General features: G+C 32.3%; 1 protein-coding gene across 3 annotated transcripts; it reads right to left on the bottom strand.

The window, feature by feature from the left end:
• Nucleotides 1–418: 418 nt before the first annotated feature.
• Nucleotides 419–14,366, bottom strand: LOC132720010 (uncharacterized). Of its 3 annotated transcripts, none has more exons than XM_060703985.1 (16): nucleotides 14,206–14,366; nucleotides 12,701–12,792; nucleotides 11,939–12,076; nucleotides 10,675–10,832; nucleotides 9,921–10,020; nucleotides 9,397–9,472; nucleotides 8,245–8,318; nucleotides 7,714–7,836; nucleotides 6,788–6,878; nucleotides 5,479–5,603; nucleotides 4,333–4,510; nucleotides 3,468–3,580; nucleotides 2,192–2,277; nucleotides 1,418–1,634; nucleotides 1,099–1,212; nucleotides 419–895 (listed from the first exon to the last, which is right to left on the bottom strand). In XM_060703985.1, exons 3-15 carry the CDS (start codon nucleotides 12,068–12,070, stop codon nucleotides 1,108–1,110), a joined length of 1,578 nt encoding a protein of 525 aa, XP_060559968.1. In that variant the 5' UTR covers nucleotides 12,071–12,076; nucleotides 12,701–12,792; nucleotides 14,206–14,366; the 3' UTR covers nucleotides 419–895; nucleotides 1,099–1,107. The 3 variants fall into 3 exon arrangements, with proteins under 3 accessions (XP_060559968.1, XP_060559967.1, XP_060559966.1); XM_060703984.1 differs by having other exon boundaries at nucleotides 421–736; XM_060703983.1 differs by lacking the exon at nucleotides 419–895 and having other exon boundaries at nucleotides 1,049–1,212.
• Nucleotides 14,367–21,053: the final 6,687 nt, after the last annotated feature.

Raw genomic sequence — 21,053 nt, 5'->3', positions numbered from 1 at the left:
CATCATCTGTTGATTGTGGTGTTGCCATAGAGATCTTACAAGATCAGAATTTGTCATCATCTGTTGATTGTGGTGTTGCCATAGAGATCTTACAAGATTACAATTTGTCATCATCTGTTGACTGTGGTGTTGCCATAGAGATCTTACAAGATTAAAATTTGTAATCATCTATTGATTATGGTGTTGCCAAAGAGATCTTACAAGATTAGAATTTGTCATCATCTGTTGACTGTGGTGTTGCCATAGAGATCTTACAAGATTAGAATTTGTAATCATCTATTGATTATGGTGTTGCCAAAGAGATCTTACAAGATTAGAATTTGTCATCATCTATTGATTGTGGTGTTGCCATAGAGATCTTACAAGATCAGAATTTGTCATCGTCTGTTGAATGTGGTGTTGCCATAGAGATCTTACAAGATTAGAATTTGTTATCATCTGTTGATTGTGGTGTTGCCATAGAGATCTTACAAGATCAGAATTTGTCATCATCTGTTGATTGTGGTGTTGCCATAGAGATCTTACAAGATCAGAATTTGTCATCATCTGTTGAATGTGGTGTTGCCATAGGGATCTTACAAGATCAGAATTTGTCATCATCTGTTGATTGTGGTGTTGCCATAGAGATCTTACAAGATCAGAATTTGTCATCATCTGTTGATTGTGGTGTTGCCATAGAGATCTTACAAGATCAGAATTTGTCATCATCTGTTGATTGTGGTGTTGCCATAGAGATCTTACAAGATCAGAATTTGTCGTCATCTGTTGATTGTGGTGTTGTCATAGAGATCTTACAAGATCAGAATTTGTTATCATCTGTTGATTGTGGTGTTATAGAGATCTTACAAGATCAGAATTTGTCATAATCTATTGATTGTGGTGTTGTCATAGAGATCTTACAAGATCAGAATTTGTCATCATCTGTTGATTGTGGTGTTGTTATAGAATTCTTACAAGATTAGAATTTGTCATAATATATTAGCTGTGGTGCTGCCGTAAATATCTCACAAGATCAGAATTTGTCATCAACTGTTGATAGTAGTGCTGTCATAGAGATCTTACAAGATCATCTGTTGATTGTTGTGTTGTCATAGAGACCTTACAAGATCAGAATTTGTCATCATCTGTGGGTTCAGGTGTTGCCATGGAAACTCTGCTAGCTGCTCTCTTCTGCATGATTCCTTCTTTTTCTAGTAAAGTACTTTCAGTCACCTAAAATAAAGGAAATTCATATTTGTGTCAAAATTTATTTCTCCGATTCTCATTGCAACAATTTCCAGTTACTTGACGACGCTTAAATCTCAATCGTAATTTTAATGCTTTTTTAGAGTTTGAAAAGATAGACAAGAGAAGAGTAATACTTTTCAACACTCTTAAAAGGTAGAAAAAAGAAGACTTTCAATTTATGTTTTCTTACCGCTCTATCCAGACTCTTGTAATTCTCTACTTTGTCTGAGAGCGCTATCCTACGTATAATCTTTGGATGATCTCTGATAAGCCCAGCCTTCCTCATTTCAGTATCTATCTTCTTTAACAAGATCTTACGAGCATTGACAGCTGGGTGCTGCATGTCATCAAGCTTCCAGTTGTGTGTGTTTACTCTGAGTTCTGCTGGTACCAGTTTCTGACCAGGCCTGGAACAAAAATTATATATAAGAACTGTATGACAGATTGCAAATATAATGTACTTGTGACTATATTTATATGATTACACTATAAAGCAGTCATTTTAGTCTATGATTAAATAAACCAAGAAAAACAGGTACTCATGTTTAGTAAAAAATTACTTCATTTTTAAAAAACTTTAAAATCATTTTGATGATTTTTATTTTAAACAAAGTACTTATTAAGGTCTTGAGTGAATGGTTGAGTTTGGTTTAGTTCTTTACTGTTAGTCATATAGTGACTTTCCAGCTTTACTGATGGAAGACAATTTCTGATGAATTATTTAAGTAGGGAACAAAAGTAGAACCATAAACCTTCTATGAGATAGCTAGATAACTTTCTCACATGAAATAAATCAAGGTCCCATTCCGAAAACAAACCCAGATTCTTAATGAATAAGTGATCAAGTCAGTGACCTAGCATTGTAGGCCCCATGAATTGATTAAAGTAATGTATAAAAGTCTACAATGTGGATGTTACAGTTACCAATCACTCCACACTGCAAAATTATACTTCAAATACTTACAGAGAAGTGTAAGTTTTCCACATAGCTCTTCTATCTTCATACACATTTTTATCTTGAAATGTTACAACAAACATCTTGCCCAGTTTCTGAAAGTAAACATTTATAACTCATATAAGTAACAGTAAATTATTTTAAAACTGAAAGAAAAACTCATGATGTTTTATTGAGATAAATTTTTATTACATGCATCATTTTCACAAGACATAAAACATTTAAAGACAACTGCTTTGGATTAAGAGATTAATACACGGCAGAGTAGGGCCGGAAGGTGATAATCGGCCCAAAAAATGAATAATGGCATTATTCATTTCAGGGCCAATTATCACCTTCTGGCACAACTAAGACTTGTATTAATGTCTTTAATACACTTGGTAGATCTAATAGAAGCATTTTTCTAAAATAAATTTCTTTGAAATTTCTTTCGTTGAAATTCCTGTCTGCATTTCTACTGTACAGTACAGTAACAGCACAGTAATACAGGCCTAGGTCTACAAAATTACATTAGTACAGTTGAAATATTCTAATCACAAATTAAAATTCCTCAAACTGACATTCAACAAACAGTTTCTAATTCAAGTAGATCAAATTCAACAGGTAAAAGGCTTAAAATCAACAAAATATCATCTTATAACTTTTAGCTTTTGATTTGGGTTTTACGTTATATCGACACAGTATAGGTCAAATCGTGACGTTCCAGCTTTACTGGTGGACGAACACCTCAGGTGCCCTTCTGTGCTTTATTTCAGGCTCGAACAGGCACCTGAGTAGAACCACCGACATTCTGTAAGCTAGCTGGATAGCTTCCTCACATGAAAGAACCAAAAGTCCCTGTCGGGATTCAAACCCACAGCGGTGAGGGGCAAGTGGTTTGAAGTCAATGACCTTAACCACTCGGCCACGGACGCCCCATCTTTTGAAAATAATAGCCCCGCCTGCACATTATAAAGCCAGCAAGACAAAAAACAATGTCTGTTTCCTCTCAATAGTGATATATGACAGAAAAATTCTACAATACACTTTCTATTTTCAGACAATACATCCAAGTTTTAGACATTTCATTATACTGCCTTTTTGTTTACAAGTACAAGTGTAACTTTCATCTGAGAATAAAAACTAGAAATAAGTTCACAGGACATTGATGACCCCATATTCCACAGTTCAGCAACGAAAAAACAGGGTGGCGGATGGATAAGGTAAAATTTACTCCCATCATCCCACAAGCCATACATGAGTAAGGTTAAAATACAGAACATAATTTTAGCTTAGATTAACTCACTCTAGCATAAACAACACAATGAATAGTTCCCTCAAAGCAGACGACAGTACACTGGGAGTCAGGAGGGGCTTGAAGTAATGTCTCATCCACAACACAACCTTTGAACTCTGGATCTGTAATGGTTAAGATTTTTGTTCTTTACATTTAACATATTTAAAGGCATATTAAGCCTAAAAAAAATGACAATAAAAATCTTTCTATGAAAAGGATAAACATGTGCTTTGCAAGGTTGTAATGTAAGTTTTAGAACATGTAAGATACAAATCACCTGACAAAATCATGCTGAATGTAAATATTATTTGTGATAATGGTACATGTAGCATCAGCTATAATAAAACAACTGAAAGTTTTAAGGTTTTTTCTGACCAATAGATGATAAACTCTTATAATGCAAGCTGCCCTAAAGACTTGTCTAGGCCACTAGTATAAATAAATCTTGACCAGTCTGCACATTCAGGCAGTCAGACCTGATTTATTTGTTTGTTTGTTTCATTTTACGCCTTTTCCCAACAGTATTTCAGTCATATAGGCTAATAGTTTTCTAACCATCATTCCTGGAGAGTTACACCAGTAGACTACCTTCCTCCCCGCTAAACTACCAAAGCATCTCCCGGGGATAGAACCCACGCCAGAGAGGTACATGTTTTAATGTTAGCTGCTTGGTATTAATATTTTGATATCAAAATTCATTAAAATAAACCTGGAGAAATTTAGGTTGTCGATGCTCTATTTAAAAAAAACATTTGGCAGTGTAAGCATGAAACAATTAATGATGTAGGATGCCTCAGAATAAGCCTACTTTAAAGATTATTTTCAACTACTGACTCATTTTAAAAAAGGTACGGTAAAGAGTTTATCCTGATACCTTTCTCGTCCTCATCATCTTCATCTTCATCATCATCATCATCATTGTTGGCGAAGTGGGATTTCACCTGACCTACTTTCACAACAGGTTGGCCAGTAGTCAAGGATAAACATCGTAAGACACCATTAAATATAATAAACATGTACTCTGTGCCAGTAGGTCCAAAGTATCTGGAGATCTGAAAAAAATGGACAATAAAATAAGCAAAGGATTGTAAAAATACTGTAAAAGACAGGAAATAATATAGCTAATATAGATATCATATTAATATAGATACCATACCCAGGATGTCTTCATATCAATAAAATCATCTATCAACTCTCCAGTTTTACTGACCTCTAGTGCCCCTCCATGAATTACAAATGAATTTCAGGCATAAGCAGGTACCTGAGCAGAATGATTAACTTGTTGTAAATTAACTGGATAACTTCTTAAAGGGACTCCAGTAAGGTTTTTTTTTACATGATGGGACTGAAAATATTTTCCATGATTTGTGAACTAATTGTTTAAGGTCTTATCCAGTAACTTGTGTGCAAATTTTCAGCTCATTCTGTTTTCAAAATTATCATTTTTATTGTGAAAAATGTCCCATAAATGAAGAGTGTTACAATGCTTTTCACTAAAATTCATCTAAGAATCACACATAAAATAGATTTTTAATTTAATTTTGGGTATATTTCTTTGATATTTCTTTGCAGATTTTTCTTTTTAAGTTCTTCTCTTGATAATTTTTAAGATATTCTAATTTCAGGTTTTTATGCATTTTGTTCTCAGTTGAGTTCCTTTAAGAGAACAGAATCTTAAGTCCCTGGCATGATTCAAGATGGGTAAAAGACTCAAGGTCAGCTACTTTAACTAATAAATCATGCAGGCCCGAGCAATTTATTAATAATCATATAATTGAGCATTAATAAAAGAACAGGCAAACATTTCAACATGTTTAGCTGCAAGTGTAGCATACAGGCAGATTCCTCTCATTTTCTTTCCAGAAATTTTTTCTTCATAAAAGTCTTGAGAGTATATCAAAAGGAGTAAAGAACAGGAACACAACATGTCTTATTTTAATTATTTTTCTTAATACTTTCCTTTAGGATACAGGTAAATATTTTTTTTAGCAAGAGTTGATAACAAAATGAAAATACGAACATCAAAAGATACAATGGTTTTGGTTGACATCAGATTGAATTCTGGCATGGATAGATCGATATCTTTACGAAAGTCTCGTAATTCCATCTTCACAAGGTCAATGATGAAAATTGTAACATGTGGTCCTGAAGAAATAACAATAAGACACAATGATTACAGATAATTGATAAGGAAGTGTATACAAATGTTTTAACTTTGAGTGTGCTGTCATACAATATTGTATACTTTAGAGCAACAAAATAACAAATAAGTCTTTCGGTCTAAATGATAACTTACAAACTGATATCAATAATTAGTGAACAGTACTTCATGGTGACACTTGAAAAGGACATAAAAATTATATTTGAGCCGTGTCATGACAAAATCAACATAATGTATTTGCGACCAGTCTGATCAGGAACCATGCTGTTCGCTATCAGTTTCTCTACTTGTTATAGAGTTTATAAGCGAACAGCATGGATCCTGATCAGACTGCCCGGATCAGACTGTCAAAACTGCACATAAATGTTTAAGCTGGCCTCCCTTTAATTAGATATGTAAGGGCAGTAATGGTAATTATCTGATTTAATTTTGGTTGGGTTTTACGTCACATCAACACAGTATCAGTCATATGGCAACTGTCCAGCTTTACTGGTGGAGGAAGACCTTATATGCCCTTCCGTGCATTATTTTAGGCACAAACATGCACAATTATCAAATATAAAAATAGCAATAGAGGGCACTTTATAATATATACAGTTAAATTTTGTTCGCTCAAACTCAGATCGCTCGAACACCCATCGCTTGAACTCTCGAACCTGATCACTGGTCCCTTCGGCAGAAATATAGTGTAAATTACACCTTTTTGTTCGAACACAAACAGACAACAAAAGTTGCGGGTCAACATGTTCTAAATAATTGACAGTCGGCGACACGTTTTTAACACCTCGTGATCGTCACAAAGGCAAAAAGGTTAATTGATACAAAATAAAAGGTGTTGTAACCGATTTGTTTGTTATGATACAATTGTTTATTTGCCGTCTTTAGTAACGATAAAAAGAAAATAACTCCTGAAATGCGCAAAAGTCAATAAATAAATGACGTTTACACAGACCCCTTTAATTACAACCATGGTTCATATAACGTGAATTCTAACTGTGTAATCTTTTTATAGAATAATACTTGTAATAAAAGTGACTATGATTTTTAATAATAGTTCAACCTTGGTTGGCTCCAACTACCAATCTCTCGAACAAATTTGCACAGGCCCTCTGAGTTCGAGCGAACAAAGTTTGACTGTACCTATGTTTATTATATTACAAAGACATACCTTTAGGAGGATAAGGTCCAAATAGCAACATTACAATTAGTTCTGTGCTAGTAGGGGAACCAGCAACACTTACAATTCTTGAACATCTCACCTGCAAATACCATCATAATTTATCTAATTACAGAAAAGTGTGTTAACATACAGTATTCTAAAAGAAATTTGGATACAAATTATTTCCTTCCAGTCAACTTGAAAATGAAAATAGTAATTTCCTTTGTCATTTTTCTCCCTATTATATGAAAGTTTAAGAAAAAAAGAAGGAAAAGTGGTGTAGGTGAAGAGCATCAGGCATTTAATCCAGAGATCATGCTTTCAAATCTTATTAGAGAATGAGATTCTCTTTCAACTTCCACAATCCACACTTGTGCCATTACAAGTTATGACAGGAAGCAGGCAGTTGGTATATCAAGGTCCTCTAAATCGGAATTAACATTTTTTTATTCCTTTTTTTATTCTATAAAGGTCATATGAGCTGTTCCATGACAAAACCAACATAATACGTTTGCAACCAGCATGGATCCAGGCTTTTCGCTTACAAACCATATAACAAGTAGAGAAACTGACAGCAAACAGCATGGATCAAGCATCGATCCTGATCAGACTGCGCGGATGCACAGGCTCGTCTGGATCCATGCTGGTCGCAAAACCATTATGTTGGTTTTGTCATGGCACGGCTCATATGGCAACTTTCAAGCTTTATCAGTAGAGTAAGATATAAAGTGGCTCTCTGTGCATCAGCCTGCACCTGACTACAACCACACCACTGACATAAATGTTACAATGTTACAAATTTAGAAGCTGACAGTGTCTAGAATACATTGACTTGACTCTATGCTAATGGCATAGGCACAGTAATCATTACCTTCAAAATGTATAACAGTTATTTTGCCATCAGAATTTGCTAACTATAACAGTAGAAAGCTTACTTTGACAGGTTTATATAACCTTGTGATGTACGTGGACAGCTGGTCTGTTTCCTCATGTTTATATACAAGATGAAACATTGCCCCTGTCTCTGCTATAACCCCTCGTGGAGCAAATATTTGCAACTGAAATATAAACAAGATAAATTCTGTGATGGTTAAACAGTTTATCATGTCACATATTAGTGCCTTGTTGGTTTTAAAGTTTCCTGTATTCTGAAACGTACAGGAAACCTGAAAACTTACTACCAACTTCTTGACAAAAGTTAGTTAAAATTATTGAAGTATTATATAAAATTATTGAAGTATTTTAATGGCATAAGACATATGTCAACCACAATGCCAACCAAAATACCACTGATGAGAACATGTACTCTTAACTTGAGATTTGTACTTTAATGCTCCTTTAGAGTTAACTTAAAAAGATAGTAAGTACAAATTCTAAAAATAATTCTAACAAATTATTAATATAAGCATGATTACAATATTGTATTTATGTGTGCAGTCAATTAATGTGACAAAAATAACACTTACATTAACTTCATCTTCTTCTATATACTCTTCATGCCAGGGGTCTCCAAGCTGCATATTGTCTATTGTGTTCTGAACTAAAATATATAACATACAATTTTATACAAATTAATGTGTCTTTTGAGTATCATCCCTAACCCTGCTAATCTTGTATAATGGGCTAGCCCTGATTTAAATTTGAGCCGTGTCACGACAAAACCAACATAGTGCATTTGCGACCAGCATGGATCCAGACCAGCCTGCGCATCCGCGCAGTCTGATCAGGATCCATGCTGTTCGCTATCAGTTTCTCTACTTGTAATAGGGTTGGTAAGCAAACAGCATGGATCCTGATCAGACTGCACGGATGCGCAGGCTGGTCTGGATCCATGCTGGTCACAAACCCATTATGTTGGTTTTGTCATGACGCGGCTCATTTCTATTTGTCTATTAGCAATTTAAAGCATTTCAGTACCAAAATACTAAAACAAAGTAGTCAACAGAACATAGTCAGATAAGAATAAAAAAATAAATTATCTCCTAGTACTGTATAATATTTTTGTTTATTCCATTATCATATTATAATCTATGACTACCAATTTCCCTGTGTTGTGATTAACAGTCATTAAAAAGTGACACTGACCTAGACTCTAGATGATATTGTCATGTAGTGTGGTGCTAAATGTAATTGTTTATTATTAGAAACCAATTGTGACTGACTTAAAGGGCTTTTAGATTACTACATATGTCCATAGACTATAGAAAAGGTTAATATATTACACCAGGGGTGCGTTTCATTAACAGACTTAAGTTATCCTTACTTGAGATTGAACGTAACTTTTTGCGTAAGCGAACTAAAGTATTTATTTGTTTTTCACTTAACTTTCTTAGTGACGCATATGCATAAGTTTAAACGTAAAGTTACGCTCACTTTGTACTTGCATAAATTGCACGTTCTGTTAAGTGAAAGGCAACTAACGCAAATTTATGTTTTGCGCAAGTCCAAATTTACGTAGAACTTATGAAATGTTAGTGAAATGCTCACCTGGTCTTTAGACCAGGATATTCACCTCATCATCATGAAATAATTGCATAACATTGAATGGTTTGGAGTCTATAATTGCTATGATAGAATCATTAAAGAATCAGTAAGGTTATGTGATAAAAATGTTGTACCTCTACGTCTTTGTGCGGCTATCTCCTGTCTGGTTCTTGGTTTCTTCCCTTCAGCAGTCTGATCTGTGAACACAACCTGTATATAGTGATCAATGATGATTGAATATTATACATGATAAGCAATAAGTTTTTATAAAATTTGAAAAAGAATTGTGAAAATTTTACCGTCAATGTCGGAATTTTTTCAATGTCAAATTAAGTGCTAGCTAAAAGGTGTGATGGGTACAAAGAAATGAATTCTGTTGTTCATGGAAAGCAAATGTTAAGGTTAATAACAGTTGTCAGCAGACTCTGACAAGGCAAAAAAAAATGCTTATATCTCCCCTGCATCAGCCAAATAAGTCCACACAACTGGTGGACTGACAGATGGACCTATCATGGACAATCGTATCTGCCCATTTCTAGACATAAATACCTTAAGTATCCCTATAAAATATATGAGCTTGAAATTTCATCTGCATTTGCTAAAATAACATAATGCACTAAAATCTTCAAAACATGTTAAGATAGAAATGGTAACATACCTTTGGTTTATCATTTCCTGAGACTTTATACATAATCTTGGAAGTTTCTAATTTATACTTTCTTGAAGGAATGAACCAACCATATGATGACTTGTATTTACTGAAATATCAACACAAATTACATAAATAGTGATCTGTGGAAACAAAAAAAAAATTGTTAAGGTCAAAATTATAATAGAAGTTATATAGATCTAAATAGCTTGGTTAAGTTAAGGATACAGTCAAATCTACCTGATCAACATTTTATCTTATCTTGAAAATAAAACATAATATGTGTTTCTTTCTGCACATTGTTCATTTTTATAAGTTTTAACAGTACATGCTGATTTTTTTTTTTAAAGTTGGAAGACCCAAGGATCGTCGCAAATTGATGGCAACATGTGAAACTGGATTTATGTTACAATTTCTTATATCAAATCTATGTTTATTCATCCTGCTTGATACATTTTGATGAGTTTGACCTATGTATTGCTTATTACAGCCTTTACATGTAATGAGGTAAATAACATTATGTGTAGTGCAGTTAACATCATTCTATTTTTTTAATTTTTTTTTTTTACATCAAATATATATATTTTTTTTATGATATTTAATGAACATTAAAAGTTGGTCAGTCAATAGTAAAGACCCTGGTCAGACTGCATGGAATGGTGACCAAGACCGTTAACTTTTGATGCCAGCTTTCTTACAGTAAATTACATGCTTTATCAAGCCTATCTTATCCATTTACTACAATATCAGTATAATATATTACCTTGCATATTTCCATTTATTGATGAATCCTTTATCATCTACAGTGATTAATGCATTTAGATACTGGACAAATCCTATAAATACAATACTCCTCTTATGTCCACGTAACAATTCCGCTTCTACATTCTTACCAATCGTATTTATGTTAGCTGCCTCATCCTGTAGATAAATAATACTATAGTAAAGAAATTAAATAAAAATTAGAAACTAGTGGAAATAAAGAATTACTGTAAAAAAAAACAAAGATAATTCCCAAATCAAATATTTATTATTAGGATGTGTTACACACCCAAGTATGTGTTACACTCCCTAGTTTAATCTTCAGCTATATACCTATTTTTTTTAACTTTTTTACAATACAGAGCAAGCATAACCCAGAGGTGGTTTATAATCAACAAAAAAAAACCTTGAACAACAATATCAGTATCTTAAAATAAATTGCTTTCTCTCATGATGCAAATACTCAACTAGTGACAAAATCATAGATTATTATTCTTTTGGTTGAGTTTTAAGTAACATTCTTCTGGTTGAGTTTTAAGTTACATTCTTCTGGTTGAGTTTTAAGTTACATTCTTTTGGTTGAGTTTTAAGTTACATTCTTTTGGTTGAGTTTTAAGTTACATTCTTCTGGTTGAGTTAAGTTACATTCTTTTGGTTCTGTTTTAAGTTACACAACCACTATAATGTTCATATGGCAACTTTCTATCTTTACTGATAGAGGGCCTCATGCACAAGCAAACACCCAAGTAGAACCATCCAACTAGCTGGACAGCTTCCCCAGCCACATGAAAGAATACAAAGTTCCGGGCAGAATTTAAACACATGTCATAAATCATTATAGGAGAAGTGGTTCAAAGCTAACAATCTTAAAAACTCAGCCATGAATGATCCCAATATAAGAAATATTAATTTATAACTCTCTTTTATGTTACATAAAATTGTGCTTTTCCATGATTAATTTTTAGTAAATAAGTGAAAAGACTAAATATATATAAATAGTATATATGAACCGTGTCACGACAAAACCAACATAATGTGTTTGCGACCAGCATGGATCCAGACCAGCCTGCGCAGCTGCACAGTATGATCAGGATCCATGCTGTTCGCTATCAGTTTCTGTACTTGTAATAGAGTTGGTAAGCGAACAGCATGGATCCTGATCAGACTGCGCGGATGCGCAGGCTGGTCTGGATCCATGCTGGTCGCAAACGCATTATGTTGGTTTTGTCGTGACGCGGCTCATATATGAATATAACAATATATACCTCTATGACAAGAGAGGGTTTATAGATCCTAGGTGCTTCAGTTGAACTATCCTCCTCATCTACATTGGCAGGTTTCAGGGCATTTTGTATGTTACATTTTAAAATGTCACCATTTTCCAAACATACCATCATATCATTCTGAAACAGACAAAATAACATGATTGTGTACATTATTATAAATTGTAACAATTGTCCATACATACTTTGATATTATTCTGAAACAAACAAAACAACAACATTTGTGTGTTTCAAAAATGTTACCATGTCTTCAATGAAAGCAATACATTTCTTGACCAATTAAATTTTAATTTGATTTAATGTTCCGATATTTCAATGCTTTGCACTACAAACAAACACAAGTTAGATTGCTTACAGCTTATTGTGTTACGGTTATAGAAGGAATAAATACAAAATCCCCGCAGAAACTGTAGATTTTTGTGAAATGTTAATGAAATGAAATATTTTCACAAAATACAAACATTATTCATCAGTCAAATATTATATCATATTCCGAATAACAAAATGGTTACATTATTTTTTATGTTACAACTTACACAGATGTAAAATCATAGAAATGAGCTAGATAAATTAATAAGATCTTTTTTCTGAGCCAAAGACAGCAGATTTTTTACTTGTTGATAAAATATCACTCTATAACAAAAAGCAAAGAAAAGTATATTTTTAAAGGAACATTTTCATTCATTTAAATTCTAGATACTTTAATGGTCACTGATATTCAGCAGTGCCAAAAAAAAATCTCACCTGAGTGCCTAGGAATGACAAAGAAGGGAAGAAAGCAGCTTTTTCTGGGGCCAGCCCCACATCATCTTGTGCCCCTTCTTCTGCCAGAGCACCTGAACATAAAAATATATATAAAACCTTACATGACCACTCCATGATATAACTTGTACACTGGTCACTCCTTGTCCAAGTTATTACTCATTATTATTTGTACTGACTGTTTTTTACCTGGTAGTTACCGTAACAGGTATTTTAGTTTATACTCATTTATTTTAGTTTAATTGTGTTGAAAGCTCTAAGTTTTTTGAAACACTCTCAAATCCATTCCTGAGACCAATCAGTACTAAGCAACCATCTTTTTTTATCTGAAAAGGTATTTTCACAGGTAGAACCTCAATTAAGTATGTTATTATCCTAGGGGAGGCAAATGTTGATAAAACTGATTGACAATGAAAAATTTAAAAAATTGAAAGAGAAAAGAATCCAGTTATATCTGGTTTTTGATAAATACTGACTCATACATATACTTAGTTCTGGCTTCCATAACTTTAAATGTCGCTTTTATTTTGATGTTGCGACAGGTCTAGCAATACTATAAAACCTGTTTGCTGAAGTATCTTTAGCTAACATATACTGACAAACACTTGGAAATTTGGCAAAAATAAACAATAACATTTCTTCACTAAGCATATGATCCAATGTTAAAGGGACATAAATTATGTAACTTATATTTCTCACATTCAGCATAATTACTTCCCTTTCAAACAGTCTGGTAAAAAACTTCTATTTCTCTCGAACATGTTTCCTGTGGGCGGTAAGCATTTAGTTTTTGAGGCATGGAGGAGCACATGACCCGTTTTCGGTACATGGAGGGGCACGTGATATGTAAACTGTATATGATTGGTTGATTGACCTTTTCGAAAACCTAGCTAAACACCTTTTTTCTGGTACGTTATGGATTTAGCTCTGGGAAGTACACCTAATTATGTACATAACACTGATATGTGTATACTACTACAATATTTCTATTTTTATATCATTATTTAACCGGTTAAGGTGGAAAAAATTGATGTGTTTGAAAATTATCAATATTCCTTTAACATCTATCTAAAATTTTACAAAAAAATAAATTGTTTATAATGAATAATAAATAGAGATATCAGCCATAAATAGAGATATTTTCTGCATAAACTTATGTTTACTTCATTTTTTTGCAAAGAAGTATTTACACAATGGTATTTAAAATTTAAAAAAAAAATGTTTTATTTCACTTAAATCAAAAAATACAAAAAACATACAGATCGTTATTACAACCCATTTATGAATACAGACAAATGACCTAATCAACCCTCTCCAGTCTTCAACAGTCACGGTCTTCAAAGACCTTCCTCTATTGATTGACTATTTTCAACTATATTCTCAATGCAACTGTGTTTTTTTTTGTTCAAACAATTTTGAAAAGAGTTAAATGAAATGCCTTTAAATTATTTAAAATTTCAGGAAACCATTTTTAACTTGTATCTTACCTTGTTGGAACACAAAATCTTGACTATCAACATCAAGGGCAAGTAATCTCTGTAGTTTAAAGGGGTATACACCTTTATCATCTACAGGTAAGGCAAGAGTTTTAGAATCTGTCGTATCTACAGGACCTCCAACAATTGACAGCACTTGTAAGTAACCCTATAAATAAACATAAATAAGTAAACTTTTTAATATACAAGTCAATAAAATAATTTAAAAAGAATACAAGTTAATAGATGAGACTTATAATGTCTACTTATATGTTCACATTTATAGGAAGAAGAGTTAACTTCTTTCAGCTTACTTGATAGTCATTTCACATGAACAAATTCATCCCTTTCCAGAATTTGGTTTCGAATTTGTGAGGTAAGTTATAAAAGGAAATAAACAACTCATATTTCTATAATGTTTAACATATTATTGATAATGGTTATTATTACCCCTCACTTTTTTCGTAATGCTAATTTCCCATAGGCCTCTGGGAGTTATTTTTACTGTTAATGCAAGTGTTCCACGTGACTAAAAATTTTGTACTGTTACATAGGTAACAGTATTTTTTAAGAGGTCACGTGGTCTATTTTCTAAATAAAATGAAATAAAATGGCCGCCATTTTTTTCTCGATTCATTCTTATTTTCAACATTTTGCACCCTTGTGTACTTTTCGCGTATAAAATATCTTTTTGCTGAATAGTCAAAAAGTGAACATCCGTTTTCAACGGAAGTAATTGCAATGTAAATGATCATGTGTCAAACTGGAACATGCAGACGATTTAAGCATGCAACAAAGGATTATTTAACAAATTTAATCAGTGAAACGTTACAGATATGGTGGACATAGGATATCATCGTTATTTTGTCAAAAACCATGCTAAGAATATTCTGGAAACAGAAGGATTAGATTTCACAGATCAATAACCGTGTAAATGGGTTAGTGTTTTGTTTCCTAAATAAAACCTAGCTTATTGTATGTTTATGATTTGAAGATATCATCACTTGCTAAAAGAATAAAAGAAAAAGAAAACTTCTCAAGTAAGCCTACAGTAAAGTACACTTAAAACTTAAAAGGTAAGGAAATGAGTTAAATTATTGTTACTCTTGCCGTCTTGGTTTATTTTTGTTACAGTTAGATTTAGTTGACAATTTCAGATCATCTCAGTTTTTTGTTCAGGGTAATAAAATAAATAACACATGGATTTGTGAGTAACAGTAAAAATATCATCCCTCGTAAAAATACTGTTACCCTCGGCTACGCCTCGGGTAACAGTATTTTCCTCAGGATGATATTTTCACTGTTACCCACAAACCCATGTGTTATTTATATACTGTACAGTAAGGTGCTCATTGACAAATATACTTTTGACTCAAAATTCATTGGAGTGAAATTATTACCATTTTGTGCTTCAAAATTAACACTTTAAGGACATGAATGGCAACGTGTCAGGGAGCCGTTCTTGACAAGTGAAAAACAAGTGAATTAGTGCCTTAACAGGTGCACCTTAACATAGACTACATACATATATACATGCATAAATATATATGTACCTTTTTATATCATCTAAATGGATTATTATTTTTGACATGTGACCAGGACTGAAACATTAATACATCATAATAATTGATAAACAAGAAAAGCATTGATACAAAGCATCAAAGGGCGTCCAAGCAAGAAATGCAGCAAGTAAAGATGAACTAGTAGACATCTGATGACCAGATATTCTTATAAACTTTTCAATGGTTAATTGGTTTTAACCAGTATTGTATATCATTTATGAATGGGCGGACGAAAGAAATTGTTCATCATGACCTTTGGTCAATTGCTAGAGATTTGAATATTAAATGTTTTTCCACAGGAACTTTAATTCTATCAATGTTAACGATAATATCCAAAATACACCCCCTATATGGTATAAGTTAATTTATACTATCTAGGGGTATTTTTGGATATTATCATTAATATTGGTTATTTGATAGAATTTCAAGTTCATGTGGTATTTTCTTTGAAACATACAACATAATAGTCAAAATGAACAAAGTCTGTTAATTGATTTATTTGGGAGGTCAATCTACTATTTTAATGACCTAGTCTGACCCATCTGGGGTAAATTCATAAACAACTCATGTTAAAATTGCAGACGAAGAATGATAATACTATGATAAAACAGTTCGTAAAAATTGCCTACTTAAAGACTGCAATTTATTGTTTTAAAAATATGTTTGCATTTCATTTTTCTCTGCAAAATTCTCTCAGTTCGTTGTGACATCAAATGACCTGTTTCGGTAAACTAAAATACTTTTTTCTAATAAATAATGTTTCGGACTTTCATAATGTTTCAGGTCATCCTTTTCCTATTTATTTAGGTAATATGCAATACAAACACTAATCAACCCACTGTGTACACAAAAATGATTTAAATTTAACTTAGAAAACTATCACTAAATGTATTAATACCCGCCCACCAAGACGCTTTCGGAAATGAGGAGTTTTACTAGTAAACAGAATACATTGTAAATAGAATTAAGAAATTATGGTTGGGGGGCAATTAAAGATAGTTGTTGGTTTTGTATTGTTGCATTCCCTTTCAAGTGGTTGGCCATTGATGAACTTTAAGTTGAAAATTAAAAAATAGTAATAAAAAAATTACCGAGACGAGTGCAGATTAAAATAGAGGGGAAAAAAATTTTCATTTAAAATATGTTTACACTGGGGAAATTTATTCCAGTTCCCTTTTTTATTTTTTTTTAATCGCGACATTTTTTTTGAAAATTCAAACATTTAAAAAATCGAAAAATTTTCAGTTTTTACCCTGTCCACTTTCCCAAAAGGGGAGAGTAAAAAACAAAAATTTTTCCCATTTTAGTTTTCCCAATTTGTTTTTTTAGAAGTTTTTTTCCATAAAGAAAAAATTGCACAAAAACGGGGTTTTAAACCCATTCGGGTTTAGAAATGAAAAATTTTGGCTAAAAAGTTTTTTAAAAAAATTAAAAAAAATTTGGGGTTAGGCTAAAAAAATTTGAAAATGTAAAAAGGGGAAATTTTTTAGGAATTTTGAGTTTACAGGGCCCATTGAGAGTTTTTAAAAATTTATAAGCAATAATCCCACGTTTTTTATAGCAATGAGTTGGTGTTTAATCAATTTACTCCAGGATAATCTAGAGGGGGCCTCTATTTTTTGTTGTTATAGGCAAATTCTGATGGGTCGCCAGGGTTTTCCATAATACATCAATTTTCAAATTTTCCCTCCTAAAATAAAAAACATTACTTTTTAGTTAAAAATAAAAAACCCCATTTTACATTTTTAAATTGGAAAATTTAATTTGCCATTTTCAATACTTTTATTTTTCCCTTTGTGTTTTATGTTGTTTATTTTTTTTTTGTTTTTTAAACTTACCCAACCACTTGAATTTGGTTAAATTTTAAAAAACTTTCCAGATTTTTTTAGAAGTGCCTGGCCCCATACAAATTAAAAAACCCCCAAAACTTTCCCCATAAAGAAGTTTAGATTTAAGCTTTTTTTCAGGCAAAAAATTTAACCCCGATAAAAAAAATCTAAAAATTTGGTTACTTAAAAAATATTGGTGCGGGAAAATTTTATCTCACGGGGCCCTTTAAATCTCACACCCCCAGGGCTGTGAAATTTTACTTCTTTTTTGTATTTCCTACACATTTTAACACCATTTTAAACCCCTTTTTTTAACCCAACCCCAAATGAAAACTTTTTTGGGGGCCCAATGATTGAATATAAAACTACGGGAAATTTAATTAGATTTTTAAATGGAGCCAAACAAAAAAATAAATAACTTTTACACTTCAATAATTCATCTCTACCTAAGGTCTACTTTTCTCCTTATTTATAAATTTTCTTTTTTACAAAATTTAACACACTAAAAAATTTTTGGGCAACTTTTTTTCGAAAATAAAATGAATTGGGGATATTTTTTGCCAAAGAAAAAAAACCTAAATTTGGTGGGAAAAAATTTTTTGGGAAAAAATTTTAAAATGTTTTTTTTCCCCAAAGGGTTCACCCCCGAAAGAACCGATCACCCTCAGGTTTGGATTTCCCTATCCTCTATCTAACCCAATTATAGATTCTATTATTCCCTAGCATGCTTCATATCCCACAGAAAATAAGCATCTTTGAAGTCAAAATGTCAACACCTAAAACCCTAATACCATGGACTTGACCTTTTCAACATATATGACTGTGTTTTCTGATATGAATCAGAGAGAAGATGTACAAGTTATTTCAAAATGCTTGCAACTATTTCCACTATCCAGCTCAAATAACTATTTTTTGGATAGCTTTAAAGTCAAATGAAATAGAAAACTGTTAAAAGGAGGACAATAATAACTAGCTAAATGTAAAATGTAAACAAAATTAAAACCATACAATATGGACACGTTTTTTTTGTAACTTATGGTCAATCCAAAAAAAAAAAACATGCCCAAAGGTCTAAACAACTTTCTATATCACTTTTTAGGTTTGGGGAGACACAAGCTGCTCCCCAATATTTTTAGCCGCGCACGACAAAACCAACATTGTTTTTTTTGCGACCAGATGGATCCCCCACCACCTGCCATTCCCTGTAGTCGACAGGATCCATGCCCCGTTTTGCTTATTAAAAACCCTAATACAGGTATAGAAATTGATAGCGAAAAAGCATGGATCCAGATCAGACTGGGGAAATTTCACTATGTTGGTTTTGTTTATTCCCCCATTTTTCATTTCACCCGATTTTTAACCACAGACCTTTTTATTAAACATGAAAGTATAAATGTAAAAAAAAATTTAAAACACTAAAAATTTAAAAGTATTTATTTCCCAAAGGAAAGACCGATTTCCAAAAAAACGTTTTAAATTTTGGTGATGGGACTACACAACTATACCTGGGTGTTTGTTATAAAACTGTATCTTTAATGATGTTTGAAATTTTCTAAATAAATCAAAACAAAGAAATCCAACAGCGGATAAAAAATAAAACATGATACTAACATGATTAAAACCCCCGTAAATAACAAAACCAACGTAGTGAGATTCTACCAGAAAATTGACCACCCCGGGCCCCAATCTCGAAGGGGGCCCTGATCGGGACCCTTTTAGTTGCAAAATTTATTTTTTTCTACTTGAAATAAAATTTTAAGAAAACACCCTTTTGATCCTGATAAAATTTACCCCCGGCCCATTTATTTTGGGTTTTTTTGTCATGCCCCGGGGGCCCCCTCATTTGATGTTTTTTTCTGTTGGATTTTAAGTTTTACGAAAACTTTTAAGGTCAAAAGGGTAATTTTTTCCAAATTTTAAACTGGATAAAGGATGACCTAAAAAATAAAACCTTCATGCATTTCGGGCAAAAAGCAAAACTCTTAAGAAGAACCACGGGACCTTCCAAAACTAGTTGGGATAGTTTTCCTAAACGGAAAAGAAACCAAAAGTTCCTACAGGATTTAAAATCAACACATGATTTTAATTTTGGCAAAACTTTAACCCAAAAGCCACAAGACACTTTAGTTTAAATTTTTTGAATGTCATATTGTATGATTAGGAAATTTTTTCTCCCAACAGTTAAAAAAATAAAACTTTAAAAATAACGGGGCTAATAAAATATAGGGTTAATTCCCAAAATAAATTTAATAGGGTTTTTTTTCCGTGATCTTTATTTCAAAAAAAAATTTTTTACCAAAAATTGGGGTCAAAAAAAAGTTGAAAAAAACCCTTCCCCCGCTGGGGCCTTTTTAACCCCCTTAATAATTGGGAAATCTACAGGAAATTATCAGTATTAAATAGTGTGTATTTTAAAAGGAATCAACGGGGAGATAATGTTTTTTTCTTTTTAAAGCATTAAAAATTTTAATAGATTCCTGAAACCCTACCGCCGAAATTTGATAAAAAATTCCAAAATTTAATCTTTTTCACATGTTTTCTAAAAAAATTTATATCTTTTGGTTTAAAGGGGTTTTCAAACAGCAATCAAGAAACTTATTTTTAAAAACTAAATTTTTGGGATTTTCCATAAAAATTTACAAGGGGTTTGGGCCTGGGGGTAAGGTTTTTGCCTTTTCCCCCAAGGGGTTTATGGTTCGAGCCCAAAATGGGGGTCAGGCCCAAATGTTTTTTCATATGACACCAGTACGGATTTGGTTCCAGGAAGGGGGACTGGGAAGAAAAATATTTTTTAGTTGAAAGACCTGGTTTCAAAAAACCCAATTTAAATAAAATCCCTTAAACCCAAATTATAATCTTTTTATATTTCACCCCCCAAAAAACAGTATCTCTCGTCGCATGAAGCTTTTGAAACGTTTTTCTTTTTCATGTAAACTTCAGGTGTATCAATCCAATGCGGGCTCAAAAACTACGTAACTGTACAGGGGATATAGTTTTTAAATCTATGATAGTTAAATCAGGTGCATCTAACGTTTTTCCTTTTGTAAAAATAAGAAAAATTTTCTTTAAATACATCGCCCATTTTAAAAGGGAAAATAAAAAACCCTAAAAACCCAAAGAGTCACCCTTTTATTTTAAATTTTAAGAAAATTGAAGGGAAAAATCTTTAAGTGTTTAACTAATTTATAATATTTTTCCAAAAAATTCCGGGTCTTTTATAAAGTTTAAAAAAAAAGCCTATTTTGGTTAAAATAGGGCAAGTCAAAAGATGCATAAATTTAAAAAATTTATGTAAAAAACCAAAGCTGTTTTTGAAAATTATTAAAATTTTTAAAAAAAAAATAAAAATCGGGTAAAAAAAATCATTTTTTTAAATTGAAACATTTTTTAAAAGGTTCAGGGGGACTTTAGTTTAGCTTAAAATTTGTCATAATTTTTTAAATAATAAAATGTAAAAATTTTAAAGAAA

Source organism: Ruditapes philippinarum, unplaced genomic scaffold, assembly GCF_026571515.1.
Source record: "Ruditapes philippinarum isolate M1 unplaced genomic scaffold, ASM2657151v2 ctg8392_1_1_1_1, whole genome shotgun sequence".
NCBI lineage: Eukaryota > Metazoa > Mollusca > Bivalvia > Venerida > Veneridae > Ruditapes > Ruditapes philippinarum.
The sequence above is the reverse complement of the archived record's forward strand: the minus strand, read 5'-3'. Positions and strand labels throughout refer to the sequence as shown.

Coding starts and splice junctions, on each gene's coding strand:
- LOC132720010 (XM_060703985.1), bottom strand. CDS start 12,070: ATGATGGTATGTTTGGAAAATGGTGACATTTTAAAATGTAACATACAA. Junction 10,021..10,674: donor AATAAATGGAAATATGCAAG/GTAATATATTAT, acceptor TTGATATTTCAG/TAAATACAAGTCATCATATG. Junction 9,473..9,920: donor CAGGAAATGATAAACCAAAG/GTATGTTACCAT, acceptor CACTATATACAG/GTTGTGTTCACAGATCAGAC.